The sequence below is a fragment of the Frieseomelitta varia genome, unplaced genomic scaffold, assembly GCF_011392965.1.
Source record: "Frieseomelitta varia isolate USP_RPSP 00005682 unplaced genomic scaffold, Fvar_1.2 scaffold_542, whole genome shotgun sequence".
Classification (NCBI taxonomy): Eukaryota; Metazoa; Arthropoda; class Insecta; order Hymenoptera; family Apidae; genus Frieseomelitta; species Frieseomelitta varia.
This window is the reverse complement of record NW_025110304.1, coordinates 91,075-111,753: the sequence shown is the minus strand read 5'-3', so window position 1 is coordinate 111,753 and position 20,679 is coordinate 91,075. Positions and strand designations below refer to the sequence as shown.

Below are 20,679 nucleotides of genomic sequence, written 5' to 3'. Positions count from 1 at the left end.
CGTTTTACAAACTTTAATGTTTGTAAAACGATATCAATTACCAAGACCCACCACGTGGAGGTGACTATGCACGGGTCTCATTATAATGTATTGTAAATCAGTATTGTTTCATGTATTTCTCACGTATTTCATGTAGGTCTCAACTTGTATTGAATTTAAGTAATTTGTTAGAAAGAGAAGTGGTATTCGTAAAATAAGGCATAATTGTTTGATCGATCTAATGACTAATTTAAGATATTGAGAAAATATTCTTGTTTGACTAATTAATAGTAAGGGACTAAATTATTTTGCAAATTATAGATTCAAAGAGAAATTCTGAAAGTATCTAATAATATTTAAATAGCAATAGTATTGTTAAACTAATATTATTTATATATATGCAGAAATATAACGTATATCACGGTAATTGTTAAAGAATGGTAACCAATAAAGTATATCATGTACGACTACGATACAAGTCATGGAAATTGTACTCGTATTCAGGTTCAAATAATCACGATCAAGTATTAACCCAACACCAAAGAAACCACACCATGTAACTTACCAATCGCCGAAGTCAGAATTGTAGATTATGGTTTGGTTGCCGACACTTATTTAAAACTCACTCTTAAATTTTGGTCGATGTGCACACGACGGAAATTCAATTGGTAATGAGTCTCCGTACCGCTGAAGGTTAATTTATTGTCGATCGACAGTGACCCGGAACTGTTGATAATTTTTTTTTTTTTAGTTTTTCCAAAGTATTTTTCTATTATACTAATCAATAGTTTTTCGATTTCTATCGCAAGGTTACACTTTCATGAATCACTTTCAAAGTCACTTCTCTTAAATAGTGTCTTTGTCCAAGATTGTTATAAATTATTAATTAAAAATTTTAAATTACACTTAGAAGCATTACTTAGAAGAGAATTTATTGTTTAATTGTTGCAAGTAAATCGTTAGAAATACTAGATAATGTTTAAACAATTATAGAAGAGAATTTATTATTCAATTGTTATAAATAAATTATTAGAAATGCTGGATAATGTTTAAACAAATAGAATATTCAGAAATATTATTATTTAAAACTCACTCTTAAATTTTGGTCGATGTGCACACGACGGAAGTTCAACTGGTAATGAGTATATCTCCGATATTCCGATCGTCAGTGATCCGGAACTGTTGATAATTTTTTTCAAACTTCTAAATTTGGTCGATGTGTACACGACAAAAATTCAATTCGTCATGACCTCTTGTCTCCGTATCGATTGACATTAATCCGATCTTTCGGTTGTTGACGATGCGAAAATTTCATAAAAATGTATTTGTGACTCGATCAATACAAATGATTAATTAAAAATTTTAAACAGAAGTTAGAAATGTTATAGAAGAGAATTTATTGTTCAGTTGTTACAAATAAATTATTAGAAATATTAGATAACATTTAAACAATTAGAATATTCAGAAATATTGTTTATATCTCACTCCTAAATTTTAGTCGAAGTTCAGTTGGTAATGAGTCTCCGTACCGTTGAAGGTTATTTTAATATTCCGATCGTCCCGTGCCCCGGAAGAACAGTTGATAATTTTTTTCAAACTTCTGAATTTGGTCGATGTGCACAGGAGAAAAATTCAGTTCGTAATGAGCTCTCCGTATCAATTGACATTAATCTGATTTTGCGATCATCAATAATGCGACACAGATGATGAAAATTTCTTAGAAATGTATTAGTGACTCGATTACAAATGATTAATTAAAAATTTTAAATAGTACTCAAAAATGTTATGGTAGAGAATTTATTGTTTAATTGTTACAAATAAAATATTAGAAATATTAAATAATATTTAAACAATTGGATTATTCAGAAATATTATTTAAAACTCACCCCTAAATTTTGGTCGATGTGCACACGACGAAAATTCAATTGGTAATGAGCTTTTGTACTCCTTAAGGTTAATTATATGTTTTGGTCGTCAGTGATCCAGAATAGTTGATAATTTTTTTTCAAATTTCTAAAATTCTGTCGATGTGCACACGACGGAAGTTCAATTGGTAATGAAGCTTCGAATTGAGCTTCTCCGCTCAAGGTGAAGGTATATTTCGGTTGTCAGTGATTCAGAACAGTTGATAATTTCGTTCAAACTTCTAAATTTGGTCGATGTCCACAGGAGAAAAATTCAGTTCGTAATGAGCTCTTGTTTCCCTGTTGATTGATATTAATCGGATCTTTCGCTCGTTAATAATGCGATACAGATAATGAAAATTTCTTTGAAATGTATTAGTGACTCGATTACTACAGATGATTAATTAAAAATTTTAAATAGAACTTGGGAATGTTGTAGAAGAGAATTTATTGTTTATTTGTTATGAATAATTATTTATGACAAACGGTTATTAATAATTTATTAGAAACATTAATATTTAATTTATTAGAAACAGGTAATATTTAAGATAATAATAATTTAGAATATTCAGACATATTATTTAAAACTCACTCTTAAATTTTGGTCGATATGCATACGACGATAGTTCATTTGGTAATGTGCCTCATTACCACTCAAGGTTAATCGTATGTTTCAGTCGTCAGTGATCAGGAACAATTGATAATTTTTTTCAATCTTCCAAAATTTGGTCGATGTGTACACGACAGAATTTAATTGGTAATGAGTCTCATTTTATTCCTAAGTTCAAACTTTCATAAAAATCGAGTTTACGGGATAAAAATAATTCATTTAAGTTGCAAATTTTCAAATTTGTAAATAAAAAAATGTTATGTCTAATTGTATTGTTCATAAAAATATCATATTTCAATAAGGTGTTTCTAATATTTTTAAATGGATGTTAATAATTAAATATATACAAAATTTTTCATCTCAGTTTTCATCCGTCTCTGTTTTAAACATCTATTTCATTGATGAAGTATCACCACGTTCAATTCAATGAATAATGCTCGAAATAAATTTGGCATTACTGTCCACATTTTTTGATTTTCGCGGTACGAAACTTGGGTGAATCGGTACGACAGGATGTGACACGAAAATGGTAACGTCTATTCATGTACCTCGTCGGTGTCTAACTTTGTCGATAATGTATCGATAATAAATTTTTTATCGGTAATATATCTATTCTTGCTATATTTAGCTCCAGCTTTTTCGCAATAGAGGGAAGCACTTAGTATTTTATATTGAAGTATTTTAGTTATATGCGATGGTAATATTTATTTAAAATTTATAACATTATATCATTATTTATATATTAATAACACGCTAGTTTCGTGTTTTCTTATAAAGAATTTCAAAATTTGTTGCAAATTTGTTAAAAGATTTTAATGTATACTTATGATTTTGCTTCCAAATTTATTTAAAAAAAAATTATTTGCAGTTGTTCTGCATCATGATTAATATGGTTAGCAGTGTACTGTTTTTAAGTAATGTCGATATATTTGATAACTTTAGTTGTATTTTCTTCAATTTTTAAATTTTCGATTTTCACATTAATGATAAATTTTTTAGTAGGATTAACATTGTCTTTCATAACAATGAAATTTACGAAAAGTGTAGATAAAATATAATGCCGATTGATACATTGTTAGATTATTTTGTTACGTACATATCATTCAGAGTTTTATTTTTGAATAAATCCACAATTCGATATCGCATATAAAACCGTATTTCCTATTAAAATTCGGAATCCTGCTTTTCATGCGGAAGTTACAAAATAAAGTTTGTAGTTTTTAAAATTTTTACGTAATTACGTAGGTATTTCGCTCATTTCATAAACAATTTTTCAGTAATGAAATTTCGAGTTTCTTTGCAAAAATAATAATGTACCTATATAAGAAAGTATATCGTTTTCGTTTTCTCATTTAGATAATAGTTTGGTTTATTTTTACCACCATCTGAAAAGTTATGAATACAAAATTATGTATAACTCAGTATTTTCTACAGTACGTTTAAATACTTAGATATTTGTATCGATAGTTGTTTACTGATTACTTTAGTGCACATGTTCGTAGAAATTTTAAGACAAAAGAAATTGTAAATAATTGCAAATACTGTATTGAATTTTTCGTTTAAAAATCTTTCCGTAAAATGTTCATATGTAATTTGTACAATTGTATAAAAATAAACATGCAGTAATGAGAATTGTCTTTTTCGATGTTACAGTGAAAGATATTTTTCTTACGTTGCATAACGTAATTTACAGTAATATGTATGTAATATGATCGTAAAACAATTTTAAATGATCAACAATTTGATGTATTTACTTCAAAATCGAATTATTGTTACATCTTTTTATCACATATTATTACAATTACAAAGCCTTTTGCAACAAACTTCTATAAAAAGGAAAGATTTCTTCAGTTCCCAAACATCCGTTATGTTGCAACACAAATTAGACTGTTGAAAAATGCTTTGTACATCTATCAATTGTCACTTACTAGCTTTGAGAAATTCGGGTAAGAAATAATTGATGTATATTTTTTTCTAAATTTATGTCACCAGGACCAGGTTTAACTGATATCATTCCACATATATTAACGTATATTAATTGCAGTCAAAATCGGTGCATTCTACGTAAAAGAAAAAAAGAAATGTCTTTTAAAATATCCATATTCATATTTGGCTTTATCATAAAATATTAATGAAAAGCTTTCTGTCACGACCATAAGTGACAATTACGTAAGCCATAAGCGATTCATTCTGCTGATCGTTAAGTTAGACACGTAACAAGTTATAAAATCCAACGTATTTATTACAATTCACGTAGACCTGCCTACATTTTTTGTTCACAGGACCCGAGGAACGAATCGATGAAAATACTGCTGCAGAAAGGCAGTTTGCATAGACATGTCGGGAACAAACGATACAAGATGTTGCCAGTCGCGCAGTCAGCGCACGATTAAACATTGGTGCATCGCGGCAACGGTTGCGCATTGAGCGTGTGCGCATGCCGCGCGTGCGCGTTGCGAAAGTGGTGCTACAGTGGCGCCAGTAATGGCGGCGGAAAACACGCGCGCACGCCAGCACCGCCGCCGGTTTGTTTCTCCACGCCTCTACCTCGCCTCCACCACCGCCACCGCCACCGCCACCGCCACCGCCACCGCCACCGCCACCGTTCTCACGACTCGTGGGTAAGTACCCTCACACTCCAATCAGTCTGCACTCGCATGTCCACGAGGTTGCTCGCACGGGCCTGGCGCCTTCCTCTTGTATTCACCCCTCTCTTGCACCTGGCTCACCACGTTTAGTGCATTACCAGAGACCCGTACCCGGGCGATCGAGCCACTAGTTGAGGTATTCGTCGGGTATTGTCATTCGTCGAGAGGTTAGGTCGTAGTGACCTATCGTGGCGGGATTATACGGTTCGTTTGAATTTGAATTCACCCGCGTCCCATCGTTTCGCCGTTTTCGTCGTCCGGTTGCTATTTAGAGTAACGTTTTGCACGTGGTACTTGCGAGTTTTCACACGACACGTACCGACAGCTGTCAAGACGAGGTTTACAGTTTGTCCGGTTACAGTTTTGCGCCGTACCGTCGAACCGCGTGACAACCCCGCGCGTTGAGGTTAGGTTGTTCCCTGCCTGACGCGCCTTTTTCGAATAGATATTGCCTCGCCGGTTCGTTATTCGGTTAAATCGATTTATGCGGATACTGGTGCGAAGGAACTGTTGGTGATAAGAACACGTTTCCTAAGCAACGGATAAGAGGACAATGGGATCCGTGAAAATAGAGTGAATGTTTTCGAACGGTCGTATTTCGTGCAGTGACTTCTTGAGTGTACAGCAAAATGTACGCGTGATGGTGATTAATATATACGCGCGTTTTATACACGTTTCTACACACGTAATTTACACACACGTATGAGAAATACAAATTCTCACACGCATTTTTTTTTCTTTTTCGTTCTCTTTTTTCTATTTCATTTTTATTTTTCATCGGCGTAAAATTTTTCGTCGCGAAATATTGACAGCATTGATCGAACAGGCTTAGCCTGTTGCGTCGTTGCTTTGCCGGTGTTCACTTTTATACGACTCGTTATCGATATTTCAAATCGCTTCTGATATCTCCGATTTGATAATATTCTGTCACACGTGTATTGTCTTTCTATCACGATGAAAGACGCGCAAACGTTGAATAATCGAGGAATGATTGGACGTTTGTAAAAAACGACGTTTATCGTTGCACATTTTAATGTATTTTAATAGAAAGAATTTCAAGGTAAATGTGGGATAATGCACCGGATAGTTAACGAGCACAAACTCTTGTCGTATTATTCCTTTTCTATTGATTTTCGGACCGTAAAATATTCGGTATGGAAAACAAAAAAAAAAAAAAAAAAAAGAAAAAAAAAGAAGAAGGAACGGGACCAGAGGATTTAAAGTCGACAAACTTTACGAGATGTAAAATTATCTACGAAATACGAGGTTAATTCACGTTTGCTATTATCTATCGGTATTATATGGAAGGTAAATAATCGCTGGAAAAGGTCGGTCGATAGCGCATGATTTAACGAGTATATTGCAAGGATCAGCTTTGACCGACGAGCGCGATCGATAATTACACGTGGAATATTAAAACGGCAACTCTTTATTCGCCCCGGCAATTTCATCCCGTTCGTAAAATTCGACCACTTTCTCGAATTTCAGTTCTATCTTTCCCGCGGTAAAATTCAGCGGTAAGCAATATTATTGTGTAACGTAGCACGCGGGTCGTAATTAAATTTCGATGGCGATAATACACAGAGCGGCTAAAATTTGCTAAACGTCGTTACATTGGACAAACAAAACAGCGAACACCGGCAAAGCATCGGGAAATATCGCGCATCTCGGTGTTTGCGTACGATTCCTCTGGCGATTCTTTTCTGGCGGTCGCTTCCGACGCGCACTTTCTTGGCCGGCACTCCTCCTCGACCGTGTTTCATCTGACGAGAAAGAAAAGTTGATACAACCGCGATCGATGCAGTCGCTCGTGGATCAAATTCGATAGCTCTCGTTGAAAGACAAGAAGGAAGCAAGAAATCGAAGTCATTTGACGGCCGAGCCGTTGACTATATCGTGTTCGATTGTCTCGAAAAGCTACAATTACGATGATTGCATTATCTTCGTTTGTTACCGTCGTTCCCTTCTTTCTGTCGTCGACTTTCCAGTTTTTACCAGCCGGTTAGTGACGAACTGGCTGATTAGCAGCCACTTGGATTTCACATTTGCAAAATTTCCATTCGGTGAAGTCCGAACTTTTTCAGTAATTTCTGCGGTTTGCTCTTTTCCGTTCAATTGCGAGTTTCACGCCTTTCGAGGATTTTTAAACGTGACGTTTTAAGCGTTTCGGTGACGATAAAGAGATCTAGTTCCGAGTTGAGATGAACCGCGAGTGTAAGAGTTTGCGAATTTTTAATCGGATGAGAAATTTTTACAAATTTGGTCAGAAGGCAAATTTCGTTCAAACTTCTTTGGAGTTTGAAGGAAGTTTTTGGAAGATTTTGGAGCATACGTTGGGAAAGAGGGCCTGAGGAATCACGTAACGCGCGGATTTCTATCTCTGTACTAAAACATTTCATACACTTTTATTTTCCCGTATTATTTAACGAAACAATATTTGAATTTATCAATAGCCAAGTAGATTGAACAAAGCGTTTGCCACCAAGTCGAATTTCTTACCGTTTCCGACGTACAATTTCTAGTTTCTTTATTCGAATTCGAAGAGAGTACATTCAACATTTAAAATGTCCAACAACGAACCTCTCAGAAGTCAAGACTAATGTTCAATTCTATTTACTTTCACAAGTCTTTTCATTGCACAAACATGCCACAAATGATAACAAAATCTGAGGTGAATTTTTAAAAATAACACCTCTAGTCTACGTTTTCCAATTTTGTAGTTTATTATTGTGGCTAGCGGATAAAATTTACACGCAACAGAACTCTAACGTTCTGCAGTTTTGTCTGCTTACTTAAACGTGAATTTCAGTCACGCGAACGAAAAGTAAGAATCAGCGAAGGATATCACCTGAAAAAAAAACTTACCCGAAAAAAGTCCCTCACGTTTCCCTATTGGAAAAAGTCTTGTACAAATTCTAGCGTAGTACGAATTATTCGTCTCTCGGCAAGTGAAATTCTCGAAAGAGCAATGAAAAATTCTCTCCACAAAGATATTCGATTTGGTACGAACGACACTTGCAAAAACCAACACGCATTTCCCACACTTTTCATCGACTTTCTCTCTGTCGCGTCGCTGTCGGTGTCGTTGCCTCCTCGAATTTCAATGTATTTTTCACCGCGTTTAACGTGTCGAAAGAAAAAGAAAAAAGAAAGCAAAAAGAGAGAGAAAAAAAGAGGAAAGGAATTGGTACGCGAAAGGGTGATCCAAGGAAGATTGAGAAATGGAACACGGCGATATCTGTTCTAGATGGATAATTCTGCGTATATGCCGAATCATCTACCGCCGCCATCCCTGGTCGTGTTTTCACAGGCCGGGGGGCTGCCGGAGGCTCTGAGAATGCAAAGACCCTTCAATCCACAAGTTAGTGTCCTATTATCCTTACCTGTACGCCTAAGCCTGTGTTTGCTTCTACTCCTAAAACTCTGTTTGCCTGCGCGAAAATCTGGCGAAAATAATATTTGCGACTGGACAAGTTACAACGCGACGATTAGCTCTCCTCGTGTTCCTCCTAACGAGGGTTGTCTTTCGTTTTGCTCTTTGAAATCGTTGCACTTATTGCAGCCAATAATACGTACCTTGAAAATCTGATTTCTACCGAGTTCTTCAAACATTTGTTTCTTTTTTTTTTTTTTTCCTTTGAAAATTGAGCGAATTAAAATGTCTTAGTTGATCGTTACTAGATCATTGCTGGAAGATGCAAATTTATGTTCTACACAAGTGTAATTAAAAAGACGGAAGCTCGGTAGGATAGAAACGATTTCTATAAATTATTTTCTGTAAGTAATCATAATTGTAATATAAATTTTTACAGATTACTTTCTGTAAGCGCAGAAAAATCCTCGCGCACGCAAATCGTTTGTGTAATGATATTTCATTATGTCTGTTGCTTGATTCTTGTCGCAAGTATCGTTTCAGCCAGTCCGCAACGAAATGGGTGCTTGAAATTGACATTTTAAGCGTCTTTCACTCGCAAAAGTGAAATAGAATATTTATACGTGTTATCCGAACAGCGTGATTTACCATTATACGTTGTTTCGCAGACACAACGCAGCTCACCTGTTAACCTTTCGTCGACGATGCGCGCAACATCAATCCATTCTGCTGACAGTTGCGTCATATTTGTAAACGTTTCGAAAATAATTATTACGATACGATGTTGCAGAAACATTGTCGCAAATACAATTTTACTATATACAGTGCAACCTTTTGAAATACAATGAGAACAGAGTTTTATTGTTCCGGAGAACTTTTCAAATTGCAAAGACTGTATAACATAGAAAAACTGTTCCGCTGTGCTTCAAAAAAATAAAAAAAAAAAAAAAAAGAAAATGGAACAGGAGTTGTCATGAAAATTTTCTCGACGCTTGAAAATTTTGCAAACTTTGACTTTGTTGTATGAGGAGCTTAAAAATCTAACGGACCCAATTAAAACATCGGAAAAACGATAAAAGGTGTTCGTGCAGAGTCAACGAAAGTTAGCAGTCTCTTTGGCATAAAGATCTCTATGCTTTGGATAATTTTTATCGTGAATTCATTTCGCTGCTGTGCCGTAGCGAATAATAAAAGGATTCTGGGGCGAATCTTTATGCTTCGAAAAATGTCAATTTCAATGGACCGACTACGCAGTTGCAATCGTTTCGACCGCTAGCCGCTTTATGCGCACCAATGGTAATTAATGCACGCTTTGAATAGGGATCTCGGTGAATGTGTACGAGCACGAACGTATACTTATGCATGCACGAGTCGTTGTAGTAGACGATTAATTGTTGTATCTTTTACTTAATAGTGGACGACGTAAAGAAACAAGAACTGTATGTCGCAGACTGTCAGACGAGTGTTAACACGACGTTTCATTCGTTGAGATTCGAATCGTCGAATTTTATTTCCGAGCGTTTGTTCAGTCACGTCTTTTATTTTCGCGGTTTCTATCGTTTAGATTGCTTTTCTAATTACGCGAGGCTCGAGTGAACGTTGTAATAAATTGTCGCTTTTTCCTCGAATAAGTTCCGTGAATTACACGCGAGTCGAACGCCAAGCAACAATTTATTGTCTTTAGAACATCAGTTTCTTGAAATCTCATGAAATTCTAAAATCTAAGAAGGAGGAAATCCTGTCGAAAAAATGTCAAGTGTTAATGTTTAAGATTCACAATCACTCGTGATCTTCTGACAAGTCTATTCTGAAAAGGCAAAAGGCTGCAAACTATCGGAACGAAGTGTTCCGTCGAAGTCGAAAATATTATTTAACTCTACCGTGTATAATTCTCTTCTTGTAGACGATTTTAATCAAACACGTTTAAACAAAAACCGATCCAAGGCGTTTTATAATTTCATAACTTTCATCTCATTTTACAATTTTACAGTTTACTCGTAGTAATATAAATTACTCGCGCAGAGAATTTCCGACGAAAAAACCCAGAGAAAGTCGCGAACTGTTTGAACGAGTGTTGCCGAAAGTTAAGAAATTAATGGCCAGTATACTTATTTCGGCGATTCTTATTGGCCGCCTGAAACTACCGAGGCCGATTGTTTAACGACAATGAAACAATATCCACGGCCGGGGCGTTCGTTCGAAAATGAATATTTTTAAAGTGTTTATTAACGAGCTCGTTTAAAACACACGTCACAGAGGGATATTGTATTATCGAGACCGATTGCAATGGTGTGCTTGGAATAAAAAAATAGGGGCTCGCCTACCTTTCGAGACACGTACAGAACGATTGATTGGAATCGGATAATAAAACGCGGCAGCATATCAAAATTCGGTGCCGTTTAAAAAATGAGATAATTTCGTTGGAAATTAATCGCGGCGGAACGACGAAATTTCTACCGCGCGTTTCCGCGCTGGACTACGAGCCAGAATCGGGGAAAGGAAAAAAAAAGGAAATAAAGAGAATGTTGTAAATATTCAAAAGCACTCGTGGTCATCGATCTGGCGATAGCTTGAAAAAAAAAAAAAAAAGAAAGAAAAAGGAATTAACTATCTCGTGTTCGAGTGTGTCCTGGAAAGATACAGTTTTTGTTATCGTGATTGCGTTATAGATTTCACGAATATTTATATTGTAATTAAAAGTACGTCTATCGAAGCGGTGAACATTCTTGTGGAAAGTGTTACCTGAATTGCAAGAGTATGACATACTCTTTTGTGACTAACCCTATAAAATGTATAAAATGCTTCGATATTTCATTAGAACGAAACTTGATTATTTTTCTAAGACCTGACTGTTGTCGTTGGTGAAGTCTCAAATTGTGTATTAACAAGCTTTAACAATCTGTTATAAATTATAAGTTGCACTAGGATGATTTTTGATACATTTTAATATTGTTAATTCTGTTCATTCTGGATATTATTTTTTTTTTTACCAAACACACGTTCGCAGTAAATGTCTCAAAATTGTGCAACTTTCATTAAATTAATTTCAAAAAACTATAGCACCGTAATCGTGACAATCGTTACAGTGCCGAGGGAATTTTAACCACTGCGGACCAAATAATTCGCCGTTTTCTTTTTGAACTCGTCGGTACGATATTGCTGGATAGAAATTATTGAGAAGTGATAAATTTATTGTTTGCTTTGCCTATTTTGTTTTTACTTAAATATACTCAAAAACTGAGAAAATATTACAATTTTGGGACAATGAATTCTCGACGTACGTTATTCCAACGCAAGAGGTTTAAACGTCTGGTACGACACGTGCAACATTAAAGTATTTTCCATGAAATAACCATGAAAATCATACGGAGTAAAAGAAATCCGAGGCCATGATACTTCCTTCCAAGGGGAGGTCCACTCAGTGATAATCAGCATTGCGTAATCGAAGTAATAATAAATGAAGAGCGGAACGAATCTAGAGGTAGAAATGCGGGCATCGACAAACGGGAGGCTCATTTCCTCGTATAAAAGAATAATAAACTAATCGTGCCGTACTAATTCCCGTATAACTGGTCGGCTGCATCATTATTGGTTCGATGAAATGTTTATCCGGAAATCGCCTGCCAATGCCAACGAGTTGGCGATTTTCTGCCAGCCTTTTACGCGCGCGTGTGTGTGTGTGTGTGTGTGTGTGTGTGTGTGTGTGTTACGGTGTGTCTGTCTCTCTGTGTCGGTGGCATCGGTCTCTAGAAATAATATTTGAAAACAAGAAAGAGAAATTAAAAAAAAGAAAAAAGAAAGAAGAGGGAGGAAAAACAGGTGGAAAGCCTTGATCGTAACGGGGCGCGTTCGACTCGCGGAATATGCATGTACGTACGTATCGAAATTGAAACGTAATAAGTTTAATTAAAATCACACGTGGTGCTCGTGCAACGTATTAATCATAACTAATGACCCGTGCAACGTGTAATTAATTTGTGATTTTTAATTAATCGCCCCGGCAATGCATAACAATCGGTAATGATTTTTCGAGACTCGCCGGGCCTTCGTTTCGGAAAGTTTTTACACGCGTGACTGAGTTACGGTGACGTTTAGTTTCCGTCGGTAACGTTAAAACGCGCTCACGGTTCTTTCTTACAGTTTTATTCTTGGACAGTTTTTCTTTTGTGTGTGTGTGTTTTTTTTCTTTTGAGCAAGAAGAATAATTGAGCGTTGAAAGAATAATTTGACGTAAAAATTCCATGTCTGGAATGCCGTTGAAAGATTTGAAAATTTCAAAGTTTCGAAGTCTTGGAATCTTGGAGTTTCAGTGACAGGGATTCCAAGTTTCTTAGATTGTAAAATTTGGGACTTTGGAGCTCTCAAGTTGCAAAGTATTAGCACGTACATACATATATATGTGTCTTTATATATAAGGCATTGTATTTATTAGAGTATTTACATATTAATTAATTAGGTTCGAGTATATTAAATTTCATATCATTCAATGATAATGAGCGCCAAAATTTTCATACGACTGCTAATTTTGATACTATGAAAATGAAATGTCGACGCCTGATAAACGAACGCTCCATTGGAAAATAAGGACACGTGTCAATACTTTTCGTTGCCACGGTGTAATTAAATGACAAAGTTGCGGGTCCGAAGATAAAAGTTTTTCATCAGACCTATTAATTTTAATGTAAATAACATTAACGTAGATTTATATTACAACAGAGTGAGTAACATTAATATTAATAAATGACGTTGATAATATTTTTTAAAATATAAACTCCACTATGGTTGTAGATTGTAGTTTCCTACTAAAATGTATTATTTTTTGTTGTTGTTGTTGCTGTTTTTTGCAAATTCATATTTTACGATAATATTCGAACTTTGAAATATTTGAGTTTTGTAGTACAGTAAGAACGTAATACGCTATCGATATTTTCAATAGAATATTTCAAGCTAACGTGGGAGCCAGCGTAATAAAAATAAATTCGTCGACGAATTTTCGTACAAAGCTATTACGTGTAAGCAGCTGTTTGGAGTTTAAAAATTTTTCGAGATATCGCGTAATTATTTGTTAACTGATAACGTTGTTGAATCGCGAGAGAAGTTACGAGACACAACTCTTTCATTAATTTACAATTTTATACTAACAAATATATGTACGTACCACCAACATTTGCCGTAAACTAATAACATATTGGAATCTTAATTTGGAATCTTAACTTGGAACAATTGGAATCTTAATCTTGTAAAATTATTAGAATAATATGTAGATTTATCAGTATCGTTAATTGACAAAGAAAGCAAGAGATTACTATCCATTAAATACAGGATGGATCAAAAATCACTTTCTACCAATATAAATAAATAAATTTGCGAATGCTCTGGCGGTCTATTTGAAAGAAATAATTTTTAAAAAATAACGAAGAAATCGTGTTTTAATATTAAATTTAATTTAAAATTAATAAAATTAGTTTCTTCTTATATTTGATATTTCATTAGAAAAGATAGGAAGAAAATTTTGGCCCAACTGAACTGAAAATTTTAATCAAAAGTAAATATTCTTGTGAGACGCACGAACTCGGTAAAATATCGACAAAAGTGTTGTCAAATATCAACACTTTTCTCGTTTTACTTCGGGGCTGATTCTCACACGGACACACGCAGGTTGGAAAATCGTGCGAATGGTGGTGTTACGTGGCATAATGTCGGATGGCACACCAACACGCGAGCACCGGGAATATTGATCTGATAGTGCGTAAGCATTGTTCAAATATTAGTATTCGATTTTCGATCGGTAATAAGTAGATATGTTTCCATTGCTGTTTAAAATGCAATAGCTCTTTCATAGAAACATTACGCGCTGATACAGGGAGGATACGTTGCAGAATTCCCACGAATTTTTCGACGCGGTCGAATATTTTATAAAACGAGAGAAAAAGAGATAGAGACAGAGAGAGAAAGAGAGAGAGAGAGAAAGAGAGAGATATATTTGTCAAAAACAAATTCTACTTAATATCTGCCCGTCTCTAAATACGAATGTTTAGCGATGTAATGGCGATTCTATTTGTAGTTGGAAAGTGTGACACACTGCTATACAAAGGGATGGTCAATATTAAATCAAAATTAATGAAATACTGACGTTGCGAAACGTAGCTAGATAATGCGATGCCCTGTCAATATTCCCGTGTATATTAAAAGTACGAACGCCGCGCGTGCTACGTCAATCCCGAGTGATTTTCCATCCGAACGTATTTTTTTCCCCGTCGTCGGGAAATTCCTCGAATCGAAGAAAAAAAATGATACGTCCGATTTCTCGCGCTATGTCGATTTTTACCATCTATTATTTACTATGCAGACCGCAGATTTCCCATGCGTTCGTACTCGAGCAAAGTCACATGTACTGTATCGAACGCGAAACGATTTCCCACCGAGAGAGAATTCTACTTTTCAAGTCTTATATTCTTGGAAACACGGCGTTTAGTTACAAGTGTTTCATCGGGTTTCGATTTCATTTGCAAAGAAATATTATTTCGTTGTTCCCGCAGGAACACGAGTTTCGAGACTGTCGGAAGTTCGTCTTTTATTTATTTTTTATTCGTCCCGATACTCGTACTGTTTCGCGCGTTGTGCGAGATTAATAATTGATGAATGGAAAAACGGGTAATTCGATAAACGCGTATAAATGCATTTAGGGCATACACGGGTGATAAAATATTATATTCGTAATTATAAAGTATTTCATTGGCGAATATCTCTGAATTTCTCTGTTGCCTGTTCTTTCTCGATGTATTTGCTCATTCTTTAAAATTCGATTTCGAGCGATGGTTACACCTACTTCGTGTTATTTCGCACGGTGATATATAAATTAAATCAGTTTCGTGTCGTTTATTACGAAATTTGAAAAATTACATTTCGAAACGCAAGCGTGTGTTTATTATCGCGAACGTGAATTACAGTGCCCTTCGGTTATTCTTATTTTTACGAAAGTGATCGGACAATTTCGCAAAACTCTGCCCTTGAAATATAATATTTCGCAATATTTCTCTCAGAAAACCAATCAAAATCGTTCGTCGATTCTCTGTTAATTTAAATTTAAATTCTTTCACGCTTTTCTCTCTTCTTCTCGAGCGCAATTACCAAAGAATTGAAAAGAAAAAAAAAAAAGAAATTCACTCGTAATCTCTAACGGTCATTGTGCTAATATATCAAAAAGTGGTGCAACATAAAAGCCCATTCGTATCAAAGTATCGCGTGCAGAATAGACGAGGAGATCTTTACGTACGTGGTCTCTCTGTTTAATCCGATATTTCGTGTTTTCTAAAATATCCGGTGAAAATTCACCGAATAAAACTTATCATATTATATGACCGGATATCTCATTTGCAGTTATGCGGGTATTCCTATGAATTCGAGCACATTGAAATAGCGTATAATACCAAAGCAATATGGCATTATACTGTTAATAACGCGAAACCACTGTGTTATAATAATCCGTCAAAATGTGAAGCTTCCCCCCCACCCCCTCGTCCCGTCAGAGTTGTATCATTCAATTCGCCGTGATTGACGAGTCTATTAAGCTGGCATAGTGAATGCCTCGATGGAAATCAACGAGTTCTGTTTTGTAACGTTTGTAATAATGGAACATCAGGCCACGGTAAATGTCACCGCTGCGATTCGGCTCGATCGCGATAGCATCGACCGATTTTTCGACCACGTTCAACGCTCGCGCTCCGTTTCGCGAGATCTTTCGCGAGAAAGAAAGAAATATATATATAATGTTATAGTTGCCGTTTAAAAAGACAAAAATATTCGATCAATAAATATACACTCCCGTCTACAAGTCACACTTGCTTATTTTGATCTAAACAGTTACTAGAGCACAGATATACTTTTCTGGATTAATTTTATTATACAATCTTGTTATATTGTACTCTATTTACTCTATTTTATAATAATACTTGAAAACAAAACTGATATTTAACGTATATGGTCTGAATAAATATTTCAGAGTATATCAAAAATATATATATATATATATATATATATATATATATATATATATATATATATATTTAAAAAATAAGATCGATGTATTTTGGGATGAATTGGACAGAAGCCTTCAGAAATGTCCAAAATCAAAGAAATATTGTTAAAATTAAACGGAAGTATGCCATGGTTTTTCTGGCCTTCGTATTTGCACAAAGATGTAAGATACATTATATACAACTTGGTAAGATTTTTGACATATAAACAATTTGACATATGTCATATTCTATATTCTATATTCTGTATATAAATAAATATCAGTTTTGTTTTCAAGTATTATTATAAAATAGAATAAATAGAGTACAATATAACAAGATTGTATAATAAAATTAATTCAGAAAAGTATATCTATGCTCTAGTAAGTTTAGATCAAAAGAAGCAAGTATCCGATGACTTATGGACGGGAGTGTATATTTATTGATCGCATATGTGTGTAATCTTGATCGTATATTTTTTTTTTTTTACGGTAACTAAGATTTCATTTCCTTTAACTTTTTAACACACAGCGGCGGAGGAAAGAGAGTTTAATAACGTAAAATTGGATTGCTGTGTGTGAAATGGAAAGCTGTTCGGGCTATTCAACATATTCGTTCAATATTTTGGAAGCCTACTTGCATTCAGACTACTCGATCTAATTTTTCGAAATTTTTCCAACGTATTTTTATACGCATTCTGTTTCGTTTCTTTGCGACAAAAGAAAGAAAAAAAAAATTGTACATTTTTTTAAATGGCAACTGAGATTTCATTTCGTAGGTACCATTGACCCTTTAACTTTTTAACATTCACTGGATGCGGACAAAAGAGAGTTTAATCCTGAAATTAGATTCCTGCGTGTGGAATAGTCATTCAGACTTTTCAATCTATTCAATATTTTTAAAGCCTACTTATATTTAGGCTATATATCGAGCTGATTCGATGGTTTTGTCCAAATTTTGTTTGTGGCAACTAAGATTTTTGTTTTATAGATACTCTTTAACATTTTGATGTATAATGGCGGATAAAAGACTTCTTTTTCTTCTTCTTTCTATTTTCGTCTATTGTTGTACACGAAATAGAGGATTTCACAAGCGTGTAAAGTCATTTAGTCTGTTCCATATTTTTGTTATCGATCAGTGTTCAGCTCTGTTATCATTAGTACACATTTTTTTCTTGGCAATTTATATAATTTTTATTTGTTTAGATATTGATATAATTTTCATACAAATTTACCTTTTCGTACTGTTTACTCTTTAAACTTTCTTTCGTCTATCAGCGAGTACGCAAGAGGGTGTAAAGCATTTTACTGCATTTTCATCAAATAATTTATAAGAATTCGAGAATTTTGAAAAAACTGGCATCTATTTTTCACTGAACCACGAACGAGCGAAGAAGGAATTTTTTCTTGGAAATATACACGAAGCTCGTCGGCGTAAGACTTTTACACTGTATTGCATCAGATAATTAACGCAAAATTATAATATCTAATTAGGAGCGTTGGCTTTCTTCAATCATGAATTGCAAAGCAGAAAATTAAAACGAGCAATTCGTGTAGTGTTGTAAATTTGACATTAAATCCTTTAATTACATTACATTATATAGGATAATTAATATTGAAAATATTCCGTAAACAGCAATTTCATTTACACCAACTATCGTAGCCACGAAGTCGAAACAGTTTAAAAACAATTATTTGAAGTTGGTTAATAACCTGGCTAGTTAATCAAGAAATTCAGTTCAAACGAATCGAGTGAGAGTAAATATGTCTTGATACTGCGCTTGGAAAATTTTACGCGTGATTTTTCAAACGTTACACGCTTCGTTACGTTAATTGACAAGCGAAACTTTCAAATATTGTAACATCAGACAAATAATTGCTTGTATAATTACCAATTACTTACATAGTTGAACTTGTACAGAGTGAATGTGTGTTACTTAAGTACTAACTCGTCACTGATCTTTATTTGTAGCTAAGAATCAAACTAAAAGCACTCACTCAATGCTACCTTTTTGTACGAGCTTATTGATATTTGTTAACCAGTACGCTAGCGTTCGCAAATAGTAATGCAAATACACTTTGGTTAATTTACAATATTTGTGTTTGGCTAATACATACAGATTGTGAATTAATATTATTTTTTTTTACGGAACCAGCAGATTGTGTGTTTAAATTTATATTTATTTATATTTATTAAAATATTTATATTACTACTTCTGAAACTTAACTGCTTGCGTATACACGCCGGAAAGTGAACAAAAAGATAGCACACTATATTTTTTTGTACTATGTAAAATAGAAGGAATCACGTCAGTATTGTTGAGCGTGGATCTGCGTGTTATTTCAACGCAATACACATAAATTTCTCACAAGTACAATCTCTCGGAAATACAAAAACAAAAATGTAAATATGGCCCGCAGCTGCGAGACGGACAAGTCGAATATTTATGTTCCTCAGTCGTACAGAAGCTATCGGGAACGTAACATTCGTGTGATAATACGGTCAGTGTTAACGTAATAAATAGATAAATTTGTAAAAATGGGTCGCGGGAAGGAATTTAACGAAGAACGTTGTTCTGTGACGAAAATAGTCAAAACAGTTAACAACTGATCTACTAAAAGATCTCGATGATTATGGAAAAAGAGGAAGTTGTGGACGATCACAGTGTCCAACAACTAAGTATAAACGTATGACGTTAAATTCGTGCTTGACTGCGAGAAGAAGCTAAAGTTACGACAAATTGAGAATGTTCGATGTTCTTAAAGAATTGTGAACATACGAAACGACGAGAATTGCAACGAGAATGTTAGATGCAAGCAAGATCATGAACTGTACCGTTTGCAATTTGCAAAGAAACGGCGAATAGTCGTATTTATCGATGAAAAGAGGTTCAATTCAGACGCATCACGATCTACGAAAGAAGCGACAACTTCTGAGGAGGTATAATGATCTCCACGGTAAGAATGGGAATAAAATTTATTGCGGAGAAATTAGATAGTAAAAAGTGTAATACATTGAAATGATTGACGAATTGTAACGGAAGTAAGTACATTTTTCAACGTGATCACGCAGTGAAAGCAGTAAAATAATACTTAGACCTAATTGCTACCTTTTTGTTCCGTGGGTGTCGAATCTTCTTAATTTTCACAAATTAGAGAGATGACGAATTCGTCAAGTAACGAAGTACATGATCCGACGATTACATATACAATGACAATATCAATTTGGTGGCGTTTTATTTTACGTTAATTGCAAATATCGCACACCACGAACAGCAAGTTAAAGTACATGCGTACGTTTGCAAATTTTCCAAACTCCACGAAGAAAAAAAAAAAAATGTACACGTCTTTCGTGTGCCGTTTGCATAACTAGATCTTAAAAATCTTCGTTCAGTTAACGAATTAGAAAAAAAAAAAAAAAAACAAAGCTTTGCGAACTTGGTGGTGGTGTACGTTTGTCTACTCTACCAAACTACTATCTTCTTCTACCAACTAACGCCTTCTTTTCTCGTGTTCAGGTGACCGACTCGAAGGATCTGCAAGTGCCGTTCAGCACGGCGGCCTCCCTCGGCTACGGCCTCCATCATATGCTCCATCTGCCGCCGCAGTTTCTCCACCCTTTGGATCACCGTTTGCCGTTCGGAGGATTCAGGCCTCTGGGGCCGTCGGCCTTCGCCCCGCCGAGCAAGTGCTTGAAAGTGGAGACCGGAAACGGGCCGGTGGCCGGATCCGGTTTGCCGAGTATCGGCTCGCTGTCGAGCATGTCGAACATGTTCTCACCGTCGTCGTTGTCGTCGGCCAGCGGTGGCGCCGTTGTCTCCGTTTCTGGAGCGTCGTCGAGCATCGGAGGCGTCGGAGGCGTCGGAGGCGTCGGTGGTGGTGCCAGTGCCGCCACGGGACAGGAAGTGGCGCCACAGAGCCCCGCTGGCTCTACTAGCCGATCGCCAACTGGGACTGGGACTGGTTCGGTCCCAAATCGTGGCACCACGCCGGAGGATGAGGATCGCGACGCAAATGCCACCCCTGGCTCCGAGAACACCGAGCGATCCACGCCTGAGGAAGGACGACCGTATCGACGTGAGTTTGCCTACTTTCTTTCCCTTTTTTTCTTTTTTTTTTTAATTTCCTCCTCTTTTTTTTTTTTTTTTTTT

At 35.5% G+C, this 20,679-nt stretch overlaps 1 protein-coding gene across 1 annotated transcript in view; it reads left to right on the top strand.

Annotated features, from left to right (window-relative positions):
- The first annotated feature begins 5,151 nt into the window (after positions 1-5,151).
- LOC122533616 (fibroin heavy chain-like) overlaps positions 5,152-20,679 on the top strand; it is a 57,670-nt gene continuing 42,142 nt past the window's right edge. The window contains exons 1-3 of the mRNA XM_043663510.1: positions 5,152-5,277; positions 8,389-8,502; positions 20,047-20,605. Coding sequence (XP_043519445.1) covers positions 8,389-8,502; positions 20,047-20,605 — 673 coding nt within the window. The 5' untranslated portion in view covers positions 5,152-5,277. The remainder of the gene's footprint in view (positions 5,278-8,388; positions 8,503-20,046; positions 20,606-20,679) is intronic.